Below are 17,467 nucleotides of genomic sequence, written 5' to 3' on the forward strand. Positions count from 1 at the left end.
TTTATTCATTCATTCATTAATCCATACCTTATTTTCTCCACTTACCAAGTAAATCAATGATATTCAGCGGTCCTTTGAAAAACTTCCATTTATTTGGTGATGACATGAACCTTAATAAATACTCCATGGTAAACCATGCGATGCAAACACTCTCTATGTGGGCGAGCTGGGGGTTGTCGAAACCGTCCTTGCCTGTTAACATGTTTTATTTACTAAAAACAAAAAAAAGAAAGAAAAAAAATAACCGCCTACCAAGTTAGAAGTTACATTATTTACCGAAAATCAGAAAAAAATGTTAACAAAAAATTTAAAAATATATATATATAATTGCCAAGTTTGAAGTTACATATGCCGTAATTACATTACAAAAAAATGACCCCCCCTTAACAAATTAATAAAAACAAGTTAATTACCCATGAAGTTACATACGTACGTGGTAACTCTTTAGCGGGCAGGAGGTGTATGAAACAGAACACCCGTGTTATAACTGCTGCTGTCTCTGATCCACCATGCGAGAATTTAAATCTTTATTTAAGTCATTTTTTTAAACAAAAAGCGGAGTTGTATATGTTTTGTTATTTGTATTTTATTGTTGTTGCGTGTGCAGCCTTCGTTTTTACTTTATAAGATCTAAAAATGTAATCATTATTTTCACACATTGCCATTTAAATTCGAAATTTCGAAATTTTACCCTGACTGTACATTTCTATTTTAGAACGATATTGCCCTTGATCGAATGAAAATATTTTATTAGATTATATTGGCCGGATTAAAATGGGAAATCGTGTTTAATAACTTGATTTATCAATCGTGTAATAACACAGTGTATGTATGCCTTTGTCTGATTTTCATCTGATTTTTTCAAATTCGTTCGTTTTGTTTTTGACTTCCGTATGTCATTGGAATTTATTGAATGCAATTAGTATGCTTCGTTTCGTGAATTGGTAATATTGATTATCAGTCTTTGTACCTCTATATAAAGTTGAGTTCACTCTGTATTGTTAAAATAGAAATCAATAACTTGCGTTAGTGTCTGTCAGATCAGGCGCACAGAATGTTCATGTAAACCACATTGGTGCGGATAAAAATAAGTTAATCCCAGGTCCAATCAAAACATATCAATCAAGTAACGTCTAAGCTTTTGAAGGTTTAAATTATCCGAGATTATAAAGATGACTGTACGAATTGTTATTAAAGTATAACTTACCCTGCAGCCCGGGGACAGTGTTGAGTGTCAAAGCGACCGTTGATAGGACAATAAACAAGACGGATACGATCGCAATCACCTGTAAATTCCAATTGAATAAACTCATGGCAATACTATTATTGGGATATAGTGAGGTGGGGGAAGATGGGACACATTTAGCACAAAATATATAAATATCCTGATTGTGTTTTAAACAAATAACAACGATCTATGAAAATCGCTAGGACAAGGTTTTACAATTCTTTGAATGTTTTTTGTTTACTACCAAAATGTACGAGGAAATAGAATAAAAAGGTGTCCCATCTTCCCCCATCCTACTATACATGACCCACATAACTAAATAAATATTTAACAAAAAACTGTAAAACATGATTAAACCTCAAAACGTACAGCCCGCGAAGCGTTTTGTTTAATTGATGAAATGATATATCGTCATATTCTTATATTTGAACTCTGAATAATTTTTCGTTCAAGAATCCTGCATTGTATGTTCACGACTTCAAAAGAGCGTTGTTAATTGTTTAAAACAAGATAAGCAAACATAGGATATTACGTGTTAAAGATATCCCATCTAACCTACAGTACTATATATATATATAACCATTTAATTATGAACTCTAAAATCATCCGTTAAAATGTAGAATAAACATCATTTGTAAAAGTGGTAAACCAAAATTTATGTAATAAACCTTTGCTGCGAGTGAGGAATTCGGTTTTTCCATGAGATCCCAGACCAGTTTTCGTCGTTCAGCACAACACATTCCTCTAAAATCATCTCCCTGTCTTTCCCTGATCGCGTCCGCTTCTCTCCTGCGGGATTTTAATAAAACCAGCATTTTAGGCAATCCGACCGCAAAGGAGAAAATTTCTCAACTCAACTGTAATCAGACAACAACCGCCAGCTGATAGCGATAACATCTTTGAATGGTGTCAAAAGATTTGTTTTTGCAACTTGGGGGTGGAAAACAAAGTCCACCGAGTATCGGGGTGTTTGTAAATTGATATCAGCATGCTGAATAATTTAAACCAAGCTTATGCATAGCCGACTTTAAAATCAAAAGTCGATGAAAATAAGATTATCGGCACCGACACCAAGGAACGGCTTTTACTTCGATAAAGGTTCTTGAAAATGAATCGTATTTACCAATTTTAAGTGACTTTTAGTTATACCAGACAGTTGGGTGTTAATATAATGCTGTTGGGTAAGATGGGACATCCTTAGCACTTAATATCCAAATATTCTGATCGTGTTTTAAACAATTACCAACAGTCTGTGGCAGTCGTGAGAATACGGTTTTATAAGTATTTGAATATTCTTTGTTTACTACCAAATGGGACAAATAACGAGAAAATAGAATGAAAAGGTGTCCCATCTTCCCCACGTTACTATATTTAACATAATTCTGCCAAATTTGCAGCTAGCAAAGATCAGTTCTCGGTTTATTATATGGCCTATATACTCAATGTATTCAGTAGGCCATGCGTGTTTATACAATTGTTGGCTCTTAACTAACCTGAGTTCTTCTAAAATCTGCTCTTTCTTCTGATGATAGCGAGCTGTAAAAAAAAGATAACTAAAAAAATATTTTACAAAAAATCAAAACAGGATTAAATTTAGTACTTCTACATATTACCTGTTCAATTATACACGCAAATATTAAACTATACGTTAAATAGAATGAGAGTAGAATTTAATGACCAGTTAAATAAAAAAAAACTCACAATAAAATGGCGCTGTGTAACATAACAAGTAATTTGGTATAAGGACCAGATGCCACGAAAATAAACAAAAATTAAATTATTCAGCAAGTAGAGTGGGGGAAGACGGGACACCTTTTAGCACATAAAATCCAAACACACTGATCCTGTTTTAAACAATTAACAAAGGTCTATGGGAGTCGTGAGGATATGGTTTTATATTTCTTTGATTATTCTTTTTTACTCTTAAATGAGACGGGGAAATGATATGAAAAGGGGTCCTAAATATAAAAATATATATATATAATAGGGTGGGGGAAGATGGGACACCTTTTCATTCCACTTTCTCGTCCCATTTTGTAGTAAACAAAAACATTCTAAGAATTCTAAAACCGAATCCTCACGACTCCCATAGACCGTTATTAATTGTTTAAAAGGCGGTTAGGCTATTTGGAAATTATGTGCTAAAGGTGTCCCATCTTCCCCCACCCCACTATATTGCCTAAATAAAATTGTCAGTCAAATAAAACCACAAGCAATATGGTGGTGTTTAATAAAACGCATTGCCAATCCATTGGACATGCAACACGTATGAAGTTTATAAAAAGCGACTCTTAACTTAAAAAGCGAAACATAGTAATCATCAAAACGTAAACTTGCTGAATAATTTAAACACATGCTTGGAGGGAGGAGAGAAAGATGGATTCTTTTTGTACACAAGTTATACAAGGTTAACCCATTAAAGTTTGTTATGAGAAAATACCCAATGTTTCCTAATTATATTAAACTGCGATGGTGATCTGGTTCTATACGAAAATGCAACGGATAAATATCAAGTCCAACCAATTATAATAAAAGATATATATAAAGTAAAAGAGTGGGGTAAAATCGGATTATTATCATTCTATTTTTTTTACGGAATTCTATAACCGTAGTCTCACTAAAAGGTTGCTGTTATTTATTAAAAACACAATCGGAAAATACAGAACGGTATCCCGCGTCTGAACCCAATATATTAAATATCACGCTGTTAATTATTCAAAACATGATCGGAAAGTATGGGATTTGCTGCTTCTATCACACAGTATTGTGCAACAGAAATGATACAGACTAAAAAAATATATATAGTAGGGTGGGAGAAGATGGGAAACCTTTTCGTTTTATTTTCTTATCCCATTTGGTAGTAAACAAAGAAAATTCAAAAAATTATAAAACCGTATTCTCACGACTCCCATAGACCGTTGGTAATTGTTTAAAATACGATCAGGAAGTTTGGACAGCATGTGCTAAAGATTTCCCGTCTTCCCCCACACTACTATTAGTTCTATATTAGTTATTGGTGCTCTTACCTTGACAGCAGGATTCAATGTAAATGTCGTCAATCCCCCAGTAATCAAGCTCAGCGCTAAATGCCAAAGCACAAATATCCTCTGGCATATGAAGCTTTCCCGTTCTAAACGATAGGAATAAACAAAAGCTAATGTTAAACTGACATTCGTATTTATCCGAATGAAGGAACAATTTATCATTATTATCGTTATATTAATTAACACATAATATTCAAATATCCGGATCGTGTTTTAAACAGTTACCAATGGTCTATGGGAGTCGTGATGATGCGGTTTTATAATTATTTGAATCTTCTTTGTTTACCATACCAAATGGGACGAAAAAATAGAATAAAAAGGTGTCCCATCTTTCTCCACCCTAATATACATTTTAAATTTCAAGACAGTTAGCCTAGTTTTCATCGATTTAAAAACAATCAACAGAAACCTAGATCGATTTGAGCTGGACAGGATACATAGATATAATTAATTGACCGACAGTCTTGGAGTTAATATTGTTATACAACTTACATGTTTAAATCCTTTAAACACATTTACCCTAATAAAAACTTAATAACATTTTGGGGCATAAAGTGTAATATAAGTTAAAATAGTTTCTCTGTTTTTTACCAGAAGATCTATTTACTTATATTTTACTTTTGTCTATTAACAACGACAGCATAATATTCAGTTTTTTCTCCGTTGGTATGTTTTTAAACCATTTTAAAGTTCAGTTTAAAATTAGATGCCAGCCTGTCCAAACCTAGGCGAGCAACTGACCTGTAAAAATTCAATATTGGAGTAAAAGCTCCGGGATGACGGTCAAAAAAATATTCGTTAGACGTTGGGTCGTGGTCGTCGGCGAGTCCCATAATCTCGCATCTAGTTTCACATTCTCTTAACTTGCCAAGCCTAGTGTGTGGAAGTTGCTCAAGTGTTCCCCACCGCACCTGAGGTAAAGGTAGTAATGTACGGTACTGTAAGGTAAGATAGACCTGACTACATATTGTTGAGGTGTAATATATATTTCAGAACACAAGGAACCGTTACGGCATTTGAGTGAAGATATGTGATACACCGCTTTACCTAATCGTTTTTAATAATAAAACGGTATTTTAGAGTCGTACGGCTACGGTTTATAAATATTCTTTGTTTATTCCCAAATGAGACATAAAAAGAGATTGGAACGTGTCCCGTATTACCCCACGATTGTAATCAGAAAACCTAATATATTTTATTCACCTGTCCGCTTATACGAGTGACCATATGTATGATTGCTTTTTTTTTGTATGTGGACAAATTGGATAACAAATTAGTGACCACTAGGTTGGAGCAATTGTCATTAAGCCCAAATACACATATACGTATACAATGGTAGCAGTGACAAGCCTTGGACCGGTACGCCAGACCCACGATGCCGAAAGTAAAATATATCTCCTTGAAATGTTTTTTTACGATATACTTATGCAGCCTAAGTATAAGTATGGTATAACAATAACTTATATAGTTTACAACAGCACATTTTATATACAGTTATTGTTACAATCCAGCAGTTAAAAATGATTGACAGGATTTGATATGCCTATATTAGACTGCTTTGTTTTGAAACCCGACATTATGCTATGCTTAGCACACCCGTGAGTTCGATCATGTATTTTGCTTGGAACAGTTAAATAAATTATAAAATAAATTTCCATCGTAAAAATGAATGACAGTTAATTATTTCACCTCGTGTATATATCCGCCAACGTTAAGCCGAACTCGTTGTCGTTTTTTTTGCTTTTCTTCCATGTTTTCCCCCTTCTCGCAACGTGTGAATTTTCGAGATTTCTTTCTTCGTCTGAAAAAACAAACTTGAAATTTCATCGTGATTATTTTAAGTTAGATAAATATTTTCACTTTTAGGTTTAGGTTTAGTAAAGAAAGAATCACTGAAAGTTTTTGTTTTGCGAAACCGAAACGCGAAACCGAAAACCTTATTTTCCTAATAAAAGAGAGACAGTTTATGTTGCAAATATTTGTCAAAAAAATGTTTTGTTGATTTTTGAGTTGTTTTGATTTTATGTTTATGAAAAACTTTTTAAAGCATTTCTTTTTATATTGTTTATACAGTTGGGTGGGGGAAGATGGGAGACTTTAGCACATATTATCTTAATAACCAGATCATGTTATAAACAATTAACAACGGTATATGGGATACGTGGGGATACGGTTTTGTAATTCTTTAAATGTTTTCTGTTTACCACCAAATAGGATAAGAAAATAGAACGAAAATGCGTCCCATCTTCCCCCACACTACTATATATTTTCTTCTTTAATTATATTTTTAAATGGAATTATCTCCTGAAACGAACCATTCATTCATTTGTTGTACACTCACATCGTTTGGTGTAATTTACCAAAAGCTGAGGCAAATATGGAGGTTTTACGACCGTGTGAACGTTTCTTAGATTTAAGTTTCTCAGGGTTTGTGGTGTAATGACCATGGTGCTGTGGAGAATCTCCCGCGCACGTTGAACGTTGTTCAAACTCAGTGGGACAATCGCTCAAGGGGGAGAGATTAGGCGGAACCTCAAATTCTAAAGAGTTTTTTCTTCCCCGGTCATAATTTGCATGAAGTTTAAGATTGCTGGTTGATGACAGTTTTACTAAAGACGGGCTTTGGCAAACAATGCTGGACCTCGGGCTTTCGGTTCCAGTAATTGCAAAAGTTTTGTTTGACTTTGGTATTTTCCCGTTACATGGAATTCGTAGAGCTTCTGAATCGTCCATGCAATCGTCACTTACGCTGGACTTCATATTCCAATTGTTGTTTCAGACGTCAGTTTACACTACATAACTATTATAACTAAGTGCTACAGACGAACCGAACGCCGAAAATGGCTTTAATTTTATTATACGTCTAGGAATTTAAAATTAAAGTTGTCAAATTATTAAGCACTTGCTATCTTGCTATCTTGAACTGACATTATGGCTGATAATTTAAACAACTCATTAGTGACCACTGGGTTGTAGCAATTGCTGTTAAGTATCTTGACCAAGGACACATACGCCCACAATGGTAGCAGCGACAAGCCTTGGACCCTAAAACTCCAGGTTATAATGAGTCGAATTATTTATCACTTTAAATCGACACTTCACAGAAAGTCGTTAAACTTGTCGAAAAATTAATTAATTCTTTTTGCAATCGCATTCAAAAACATAGAAGATGCATTATAAGGGTATAGTATTGAATATTCCATCAAAAAAATATTTTTTACACGGTTCAATTCCACATGGTTCTATTCTATATTTCACACGGTTCTTAACGTTTTTATTAACTTCTTTTGGAGATTTTTATTTTCAACTATCGATTACGCGACTGTCGTATCTTTACGCGACTACATATAACATACAATCCATTAGCCAGCTCATGGTATAAGGAACCAAACTACGTTACACACATATATATAGAGAGAGAGTAGGGTGGGTGAGGATGGGGCACCTTTAGCACATAATATTCAAATATCCTGATCGTGTTTTAAACAATTAACAACGGTTCATGGGAGTCGTCAGGATGCGGTTTTATAATTCTTTAAATGTTTTTTGTTTATTACCAAATAAGTCGGCAAAATAGAATGAAAGGGTGTCCCATCTCCCCCCACTCTACTATATATATATATATATATATATATACATATATATGCATTTCAACTCTACTGCTGGCGTGGGAACTATAGTTCCTTGGCAACTCAACTAACCCTGACTGCCCGTTTTAGCAAAAGTAGGATCATTTGCGGCAAGACAACCAATGAAAAATTCATGGCGTTTAACAATGGGCTATTTTACTGGAAACAAAGCGAACGAGTGCGACTATCTATCTTATAAATACACTCTCATTTACTAAAGAAAAAAAGAGATATAGCAACGACAATTTTATGCATGCTTCACGGTAATAAGATAACGGCTAGAACCAATAGTTCATGTAATATGTATTATCCTTCTTAGGAACTATATACGGCATATAAGCTTTTCATTACAGTGTGAAAAGCGAAAGACTAATACTACACGTCCTGTTTTGATTTAAATTATGCAAACCTGTAAGTATAGTCGTAATATATATATTTGGCGCAGAAATTTTGATGGAAAATAGATGAAAAATAGAGAGTTCGCTTTCTATATTTGAAGTTTCACTGTATAACACTATGAAAAGACTGGCTGTCTTAATATTTGGTGTATACAAGTCGAATTAATCTTTTATATATGTATGTTAGATTTTTCTATATAGTAATGTGGGATACATTTTTGTTCTATTTGGCAGTAAACAAAGAACATTAAAAGACTTATAAAACAGTATATATCTTAACGACTCCCATATACCATTGTTAATTGTTTAAAACACGATCAGGAAGTTTGGACATTATGTGCTAAAATGTCCCATCTTGCACCAGAGTACTTTACATTTCTTCTAGTTGTATAGCAAACCACACAGCTATACATCAAAGTACTATCGATGCTTTAATGGTTAAACCAAACCCACGAGTTCAAACACAGCTTGTACATACCTATATACAATATATGTATAAGCCTTTCAAGCCTTGCACTAAATACCCTTAGGCTACGAAGCTGGTACACACATAACGCCAAATATAAGATCGACTTTGTTTATTCTAAACTCTTCATTATTTACAGCAGGATACGCTCTATCTCATAATCTCTTATACGTTGGGTTGACCAGAAATAAACATTGTTCTGATTTAACTGACTTTCTATAGAAAGCGTTGTTAACTGTTAGAAATACAATCTCAAAACATGGGTTTAGTTGATAACGGTATATCCCATTATACCCCACAGTACTATATTATATAGTAGGGTTGGGGAAGATGAGTCACATAATATTCAAATATCCTGATCGTGTTTTAAACAATTAACAACGGTCTATGGGAGTCGTGAGGATATGGTTTTATAATTCTTGAATGTTCTTTGCTTACTGCCAAATGGGACGAAAAAATAGATTTAAAAGGTGTCCAATCTTCCCCAATCCTATTATATATGACCGAACATTGAGACGCAACAATACTCTGCGTAAAACAGTTAAAACAATAAGTTTCAAAAAAACTATCATTTGTTCCATATACGCGCATACCAAACCTAAAATTTCACACATTGTAATATTTGCATTATATTGTACAAATAAGTTGCGCAAATATCATTGAACTTGTGGTTTTCTTTAACTCGCAAAGAATGTTGTTTTTGCCGATTTTGATTGACAGGCGTGTCCATAGTGTGACAACAACAAAACTACAAGAAGAAAAAACGTTTGACATAGGGTTTCCTACTATCATAACTAACAATTAGTCATTGCTGTTTTTTTAAACACGCCAACATTAGCTTAAGATAGAAGAACGTTACATTACTATGATTTGCAGTCTATACACACAGTCGTTCTCAACGCACGATTTACGTTAAATGCATTTATTCAATGCGTGACGTTTAAAAGTTCTGCCCTTTTGACTTTGAATGCTATTGAATGCGTGTTTACAGCTTAAAATATAATAAGCTACAATTATAATATGATTAACCACAATTGACAATTATATTACACAATGCAATGTCTACATGTATAACTAAAGGCACTGCTCTCTTTGTGAGTTCTAAAAGACAATACACAAACATCAAGACTCGTTTTCCAAGATAGCAGATTCTCAGCTCGCTCAGCTGTACCAGAAGGCGTCTTCTTTAATTGGCTGGCTGTTGCGACCTGTAAGCGAATCAATACAACTATGACTCAATACCTGGACAAGCAAATACTATGGAAAACGAATCAATTTCTTTTCTGGCAGCGTTTTTGAATATTCACAAATCACAATCACAAATAATTATTAGTTGAAAGAAGGCACCGTTTCTCAGACAAAAGTAAAATAAAGCTATAACGTCCCACGTTAATTTGGTAGATAAATATTAAACCTTTTATGTACTGCAAAGAATCTCAACTTTAAACTGTTTTTTTTTTAATATAATTCCGGTTGTTTACTAACTGTTAGTTTTCTAAACTTTTAATCAAAACGGCATAACATAACGACCAAAACGCGTGAGGTGTTAATCTCGACTGCTTTACTCAGGCGCGTTTTTAATCCGAGACGCACAGCGATTGAGACTGGATATTCGTCACGCACGAAACCGTTGTTTCGCTTGAACGATTTTACGTGAAAGCGGTGCGTAAGCGACCGCTTACGTTTACGTAAGATAAATTGAACGCCGTTTTTCTAAAGTGGACAAAGGGTTTTATGTTTTAAACGTAAACAGATACCTTTTTATTGCCTTTATGTTCGTCTATTGTTTTCCAATACCATTTATCCATGTGGCGTGTTTTAACAACTGTCGTTTTATTGTTAATTCCCTTTTCTTCCCGTTCTTTAAATACCATGATCTTCGCTACCGTTTAAGAGATAATTACGTTATATTGAAATTTGATGATTGACTGTCGGCGTGCGGAATCTGCCAATGACTATTTGCGAGTTCTATGCGGTCAAAACTGTTGTGTTAGCATTTACTATTATAAAACCTAAAACCACATATTGAAAGGCAATTGGCAAACTACTGAATTGATGTGCATTGCGTAGTACACAACGACAGTGGCCACAATCATCGAACATAGTGTGTCCTACTTTAATTACAACACCAATACTTATATTTTCATCAGTGTTTTCGTTATACAGTAGGGTTGGGAAAGATCGGGACACCTTTTTATTCTATTTTCTCTTCCCATGTGGTTGTAAAAAAAGAACATTCAAAGAATTACAAAACCGTATCCTCACGACACCCATAGACCGTTGTTAATTGTTTCAAACACGATCAGGATATTTAGATAAAGGTGTCCCATCTCCCCCCCACACTACTATGAATAGCACCTGCAGCCACCAAAAAGAGCAGGTGCTTCTCCGTCGCCACCTGGCGATCATATTATTTAAATATTTTTGACACCAAGTTAAAAGTCGCACCTGCTTTTTAGTCATACTTGCCTTAACACGATATACTCGACATATACACGAATTCAGATCAAATTTAAGCTTTTTTGCTTTAGATAGAAATAGTTAGATGTTTGCTGTATATTGTGTATAACATCAACTATAGATTTATCAGTCAAATTATAAGACAAACATGAAATAAATAACTATTAATGCTTTTCTCTCATCTGTTTTTAGTGGAACATTCGGAAAACCACGTTTTAACTAAACAATTCATTAACAGCAAATCAGTTCATCGTGTTGTGTTTTTGAGAGAGTTTCTGTACATGGATCCAGTGAAAGAAGCTCCTGAACTTTAAAGACTCATTAATGTTTCATTAGGCAAGGGAAAACGCATGTTCGGAATATATGGGACTGCTGAATTGTACAGTGATGAGTATAATTTTGTCTTTACAATACCTGTCCTTAAAAAGACATTTAATTTTGTCCTGACTCTGGACAAGCTTTGATTCATTTTGTAATGTATAGATCCAATATAGTAATATTTATGTGAATATTTCGTATTCGTATAGATCTTGCATAACCATGAATATGTACTATTTTATTCTTTGACGTTCAGCATATAATTTATTCATAATTCCGCGAATAGTCTTTTGTCGAGTCATGCACGCTTATCCGAAAATAAGTTGCATTGGCTGTATACCTTGGCGTCTGTTTTGTACAAAATGTAAAACACATGAGCAACATATGGGTTTTACATTTTACGCACAAACGACAGTTGGAGAGATTGCTTAAACATGACTTGCGTTCTCCCGAGCGAAAAGAAATCGATTTTGAATCAATTTGGATGACGGATACTTAACACATTGAACCAACAGGTCAACAACACAAGCATTCAGACATCCGTCTCATTACTACAAGTGCTACAGAGTATCATTAAAATCATGCGAAAAATAGAATTTAGAGCCGAGTATAAAGTGAAAGCTTAAATAAACGTAACTTGGTTTGTTCTCACATAGCCAGAAAACCACAGTTGTTATAACACGGGTGTTCATATACACCTCGCGCCAGCTTCCGAGTTGCCATGTATGTTACCCTGTAGGTGATTATTTTTCGTATTTTTCATACATGGCTGGTAATTTGAAAAACTCATGCTAGCCCGCTCAAGTAACAAATATTAGACATATAGTAGGGTGGGGGAAGATGGGACACTTTTAGCACATAATATCCAAATATTCTTATTGTGTTTTAAACAACTAACAACGGTATATTGAAGTCTTGAGATTACGGTTTTATATTTTTTTAATGTTCTTTGTTTACTACCAAATGGGACAAGAAAATAGAACGAAAAGGTGTCCCATCTTTCCCACTCTATTATATAAGAACTTGGTTATTAAATGTCAATGTCAAACACATTCTTACCTTCGATCGTAGACACCGGTATCCGATCTGTTGATGAAATTTTCTTGGTTTCTTTTAACTTTTTATAAGAAGAAGATTTCCTCGAGTAAAGTCCACGAAACAGGTTTCTAGCATTTTTCTAATTTACTAAATCAACTGAAACAGTTAATCAAAGTAGTTTAAAGGCTTTACATTATATAGAATATTCACATACATCACGCCTAGCTGCTGTCTTGCTGGGGTAATGGGTCAGATCTGGTCTAAGTCCTAGGTCCTCCAGCACCTTACCCATATATAATGGAACTGTTGTCCTGATAGGCGACAGGCATGAAAAACAATGCTTATACAACTCTCCAAGTGTTTGTCATCTAATGAAGTAAATTTAATTAAGCCTGTTGGGAACATAAAGCCACAATGTGACGACGCGATGCACTCTTGTCGTCACTTCACTTTAGCTGGTCATTAGTATACTTGCTGTACTAACTTAACGACTATGACAAGATGTAAAAACTCAGAAAGCTGTGGGGAATTCCGTCTGGTAGTTAAACATGTTTAGTCTTGGGCGCAACAGCCACCCTTTTCAACTGACACTCTTTCACAGCAGTATTATCTATAACGTTGTTTTAACGACCGTCATTTTGATTCCTTTCTCTTCCCTTCTTTAAATAACACGATCTTCACTATCGGTTTCGAAGACATAAATACAAATTATGTAGTCTTTGTTCAGTTATGTGTTTAGTAGATTATTTTATTATGGTCAGTAAAATAGATTTTTTAAGATGTTTACAACTGCCATGGGGTTCGGGCGACTCGCCTATTTTACATGAAGAAAAATCTTTAAATAACTTCCCTATATTATCAAGCTATTCCTTGCATGGCATCTAACACTACCAAAAGCATGCGACTTTCAACTGCTGTTGCATTGACGTAAATTCACAACGTTCCGCGGCGTCCCATATTATCAGCAGGCAAGTGAGCGCTTCGGTAGGTGTCGGCTTAAGCCTTAATCTACTTAATGCGGACCGAGGAGCTCATAATTAATTAAACACAACTCTTCTCCATTACCGTCGCTCTGTCTTGGTCGAGTACAGCAGTGATAATTGCTTCCGACAATTTTGTCAGAATTAGAACTCTCCGGGGTTCCTTTTAACTAAATTAAACGCTTATTTTCAATGTTAGTGGATATTTATACACACAGGCGGTTCAAGCACCCAATCTAATCTATTTTTGAATTGACATGCACAACCAACCAACGGCAAAAGAATAATTCCTTTAATTTAGAAATCTAGTTACGTCAATTTTTTCTGTCAGAACTCTGTCCTGAAACCTTTTTAATATTACCTCATTACCCGATGGATCGATATTGATTAAAATGCCGTTTCTATGTCCAATTTAGCAATACATACACTAGAACAGAAAATATATGAGAGATAAGTTTCTTAAACTCACATTAAGCCAAGTATTAATACGTAACTGCTGAACTAGTTTATTTCCTGAACGAAGCTATAGGTACCGGTACGACACCCCATACAACTAAATCCGCATGCTCTCGTTGAGAAAAATAAGTTCCATTGAAAACAATGGAAAGTAAAACATGTTGTCAGCCTACTATAGTTGTATATTGCTTAACACACGATTTGTACGGTTAGCGCAAACCGCTACCCCTCGGAGACATGGTATTGTGACGTAATAATCTGGTTGCATCTGCGCAGCATTCCATATACGTCACGCACGAGTAACTTTGAAGTCCCAATGGCCACTGCTGGTGTGAAAAGTCATTTAGGTATAAGATATCTATGTCTGGTTGTTTAGGTTGCTATATCTGCGCATGGATTATGTTTAGCGAGTTATTAGTTTGGGGTAAGATGGACTAGGTGTAGCGACCACGCTTATTTGTTCCAATTAAATGTAAATATGTTTTTAACTGCAAGCGTGTCTTAACAACTGTTGTTTTGTCGCTATATCCTGTCTTTATATTTAAAATATTTTTAAATCTTTGCTACCGTAATTGAAGAGACAAATAAAGTTATTATTATTATACCCCTATTACACATAATATTCCTTTATTTCCTGATCGTTATTTAAACATTTAAAACGCTATTTTAAAGTCGTGGAGCTATTAAGTTCTTTCTATCCTTGATTATACCAAATGCTACGACAATGAAAACATGTAGCATCTTACCGCAACCTATACTAACATTATTTTACCTTCAATATCAATCATCGCAGTAGAATGAGCGATTATTGAATCAAAATTTGATGCTGGTCGACATGTTATGGCAGTGCACGCATCATAAGACCGCTTCAAACAAGTAACCCATAAACCAATGCATTTATCTAAGAGTAATATATTTCTATAGAGCCGAGTATTAAGCGCAATGTTTGTTGACCACTAAAGTAAGAAATACTAAACATATGAGAAGATATTTACTTTAAGTAGGAAGGTGTGAGATGGGACACCCTTAGCACACAAAACTCAAATATCCGGATCGTTTTTAAACAATTAAAAACGGTCTATGGGAGTCATGAGGGTACGGTTTTATAATTCTTTAAATGTTCTTTGTTTACTGTCGAATGTAACGGGAAAATATAATAAAAGGTGTCCCACTTCTTCCATCCTATACTATACATAAACTGCTCTAAACAACTGACCCATAAACTAATACATCAAACTAAACATCCATATTACACCCTTTGTATTCCTTACTTTCAGAAAACCTAATAATGCAAATTTAAACAATGCAAGCCTTTGTATATAGAAGTTGGGTCTTAAACGTATGGCACAGCTCACTGTACTTAATTCCTGTGTATTTCCTTTTGTTTTTTGGGCATGGTTGATTATTAATTAATGAAGGCCACTACTTCGTTTTTTAAATGTTAACACGATGACGTATTACATACTCAATGTTAGTCGAAATACGCCCAGCGAAGGCGAAAGTGTAGTAGAACACACAGTGCACCTTAACACGCAGTACTCGTTTGTATAGGTTACGAATGTTTTAATATAATATTATAGTAGAGTGGGGGGGCGTGACATCTTTTTAGCACATAACATCCAAATATCTTAAACGTGTTTTAAACAATTACCAACGGTCATTCGAGTCGTGAGAATACGGTTTTATAATTCTTTAACTATTCTTTGTTTACTACCAATTGGAAAGAGGTATAGAACGAAAAAATGCCTTCCCCGCACCCTACTATATAGGCTACATCTTAGACCGAATTAGAAATTTTCTGGCAAGCGAAACTATGGGATTTGGCCGATGCTTTTTGTCTAGTTTTGTGTGAATTCATTTATTTCGGACAACAGATCACCACAAAAGCATGTTGACCCGCAGAAAAATTAATTTGCGCATTCATATCGTAAAGATGCCATGAATTATGTATTAACTTCTTTATGCATTACCGTCCCATAGATATGGCATGCACAATGTACGTTGTATAAGGCATGCGTATATATTGACTCAATTAGTTCCGTATTAATAATTTAACGTTCGGTGTAAATCCTCTAAATATTATTTTACTGCCTTGTATGGAACGACAAGATCATATATTCAGTATGACACCAAAGTATCTGCAGCAGTAATGACGTACAAGCATTTGTATACATATTTTCTATATACAACAGTACATTGTTAGGAAATATAGTTGGGTGGGGGAAGATGGAACACTTTTAGTACATAATATCCAGATATCCTGATCGTGTTTTAAACAATTAACAACGGTCTATGTGAGTCATGAAGACATAGTTTCATATTTCTTTGAATGTTCTTTGTTTACTCCTAAATGAGTGGAGAAAATAGAGTTAAAAAGTGTCCCATCTTTCCCCATCCTACTGTATATACAAACTGTAATGCGATACTGTGGGATAAGATAAGAAACCGTTCTAATACTGTGGGATATAGTATGCGACACCGCACCCATATTTCTTGAACATGTTTTCAACAACTAACGACGCTCTTTTAGAGTCGTATAGACTTACGTTTATATAATTTTATTAATATTTTTACCAACACCTTGGACGAGAAATGAGTAGAATGAAAATAAGTACCACTTTCCCCCACTATACTATACAAGCATGTGCATACATATATTCGCTATTTACAACATATTCGGTTTACACCGTATTCAGTAGGTATAGGCTATATATATACTGCTATATAAAGACCCAAAGATAAAATATATAGGCTCAAGCTATGCACTGCTGTAGTATAGATAAAACATAACGAGTACTGCACATAAATTAGCCGTTGGACTACCCGTGGTACATTCAACCTTTCTGTCTTATTAAAATTTCATGACTCTTGGTAACATAGCCTGGCTGCTGGTTTATTAGCCATGGAACCTATTTATTGTCATCAAAGACACTGCTTTAAAAATGTCGCAGAAATAATTATATATGTAGTAGTAAGGTGGGGAAGATGCGACACATTTTTATTCCATTTTCTCATTTGGTAGTAAACAAAGAACATTTAAAAATTATAAAACCGTATCCCCACGACTCCCATACACCGTTGTTAATTGTTTAAAATACGATCAGGATATTTGGATTTTATGTCCTAAAGGTATCCCGTCTTCCCCCACCCAACTATATTTCCTAAAAATGTACTGTAGTCGTAAACGAATACAAACGTAGACTAAGCATTTTATAAAACTAAACACTTTCTTTTAACCTGATTATTTTTTCAACGAAATTTAGATTAAAGTTTTTAAGGCGAGCGCATTTCTGTCATTTTCTCTATAATCGATTTGGGACCCTGAATTTGGGATTTAGTTGCACTTAACACCTCTGTGAGCCAGCACTTAACGATTATGCCCGAGCCTCCGTTGCACATTAGAAGTTATACATAATTCAACACACAGTTTCCTGCAGAAAAAAATGACCT

General features: G+C 34.6%; 1 protein-coding gene across 4 annotated transcripts in view; it reads right to left on the reverse strand.

Annotated features, from left to right (window-relative positions):
* The window catches only part of LOC100181616 (potassium voltage-gated channel subfamily B member 2), a 19,317-nt gene extending 6,578 nt beyond the window's left edge, over window positions 1-12,739 (reverse strand). The window contains exons 1-8 of one of the 4 annotated variants that reach the window (XM_026840899.1): window positions 12,603-12,739; window positions 5,962-6,073; window positions 5,014-5,183; window positions 4,255-4,358; window positions 2,722-2,764; window positions 1,897-2,017; window positions 1,208-1,286; window positions 46-192 (exon numbers count right to left, since the gene is read on the reverse strand). In XM_026840899.1, coding sequence (XP_026696700.1) covers window positions 46-192; window positions 1,208-1,286; window positions 1,897-2,017; window positions 2,722-2,764; window positions 4,255-4,358; window positions 5,014-5,183; window positions 5,962-6,024 — 727 coding nt within the window. In that variant the 5' untranslated portion in view covers window positions 6,025-6,073; window positions 12,603-12,739. Of the gene's footprint in view, window positions 1-45; window positions 193-1,207; window positions 1,287-1,896; window positions 2,018-2,721; window positions 2,765-4,254; window positions 4,359-5,013; window positions 5,184-5,961; window positions 6,074-6,613; window positions 7,639-12,602 lie in introns of those variants that run through there. The other 3 variants (XM_026840897.1, XM_018816138.2, XM_026840902.1) reach the window with 3 other exon arrangements.
* Between the last annotated feature and the right edge of the window lie 4,728 nt (window positions 12,740-17,467).

This window comes from Ciona intestinalis, chromosome 1 (genome assembly GCF_000224145.3).
Source record: "Ciona intestinalis chromosome 1, KH, whole genome shotgun sequence".
NCBI lineage: Eukaryota > Metazoa > Chordata > Ascidiacea > Phlebobranchia > Cionidae > Ciona > Ciona intestinalis.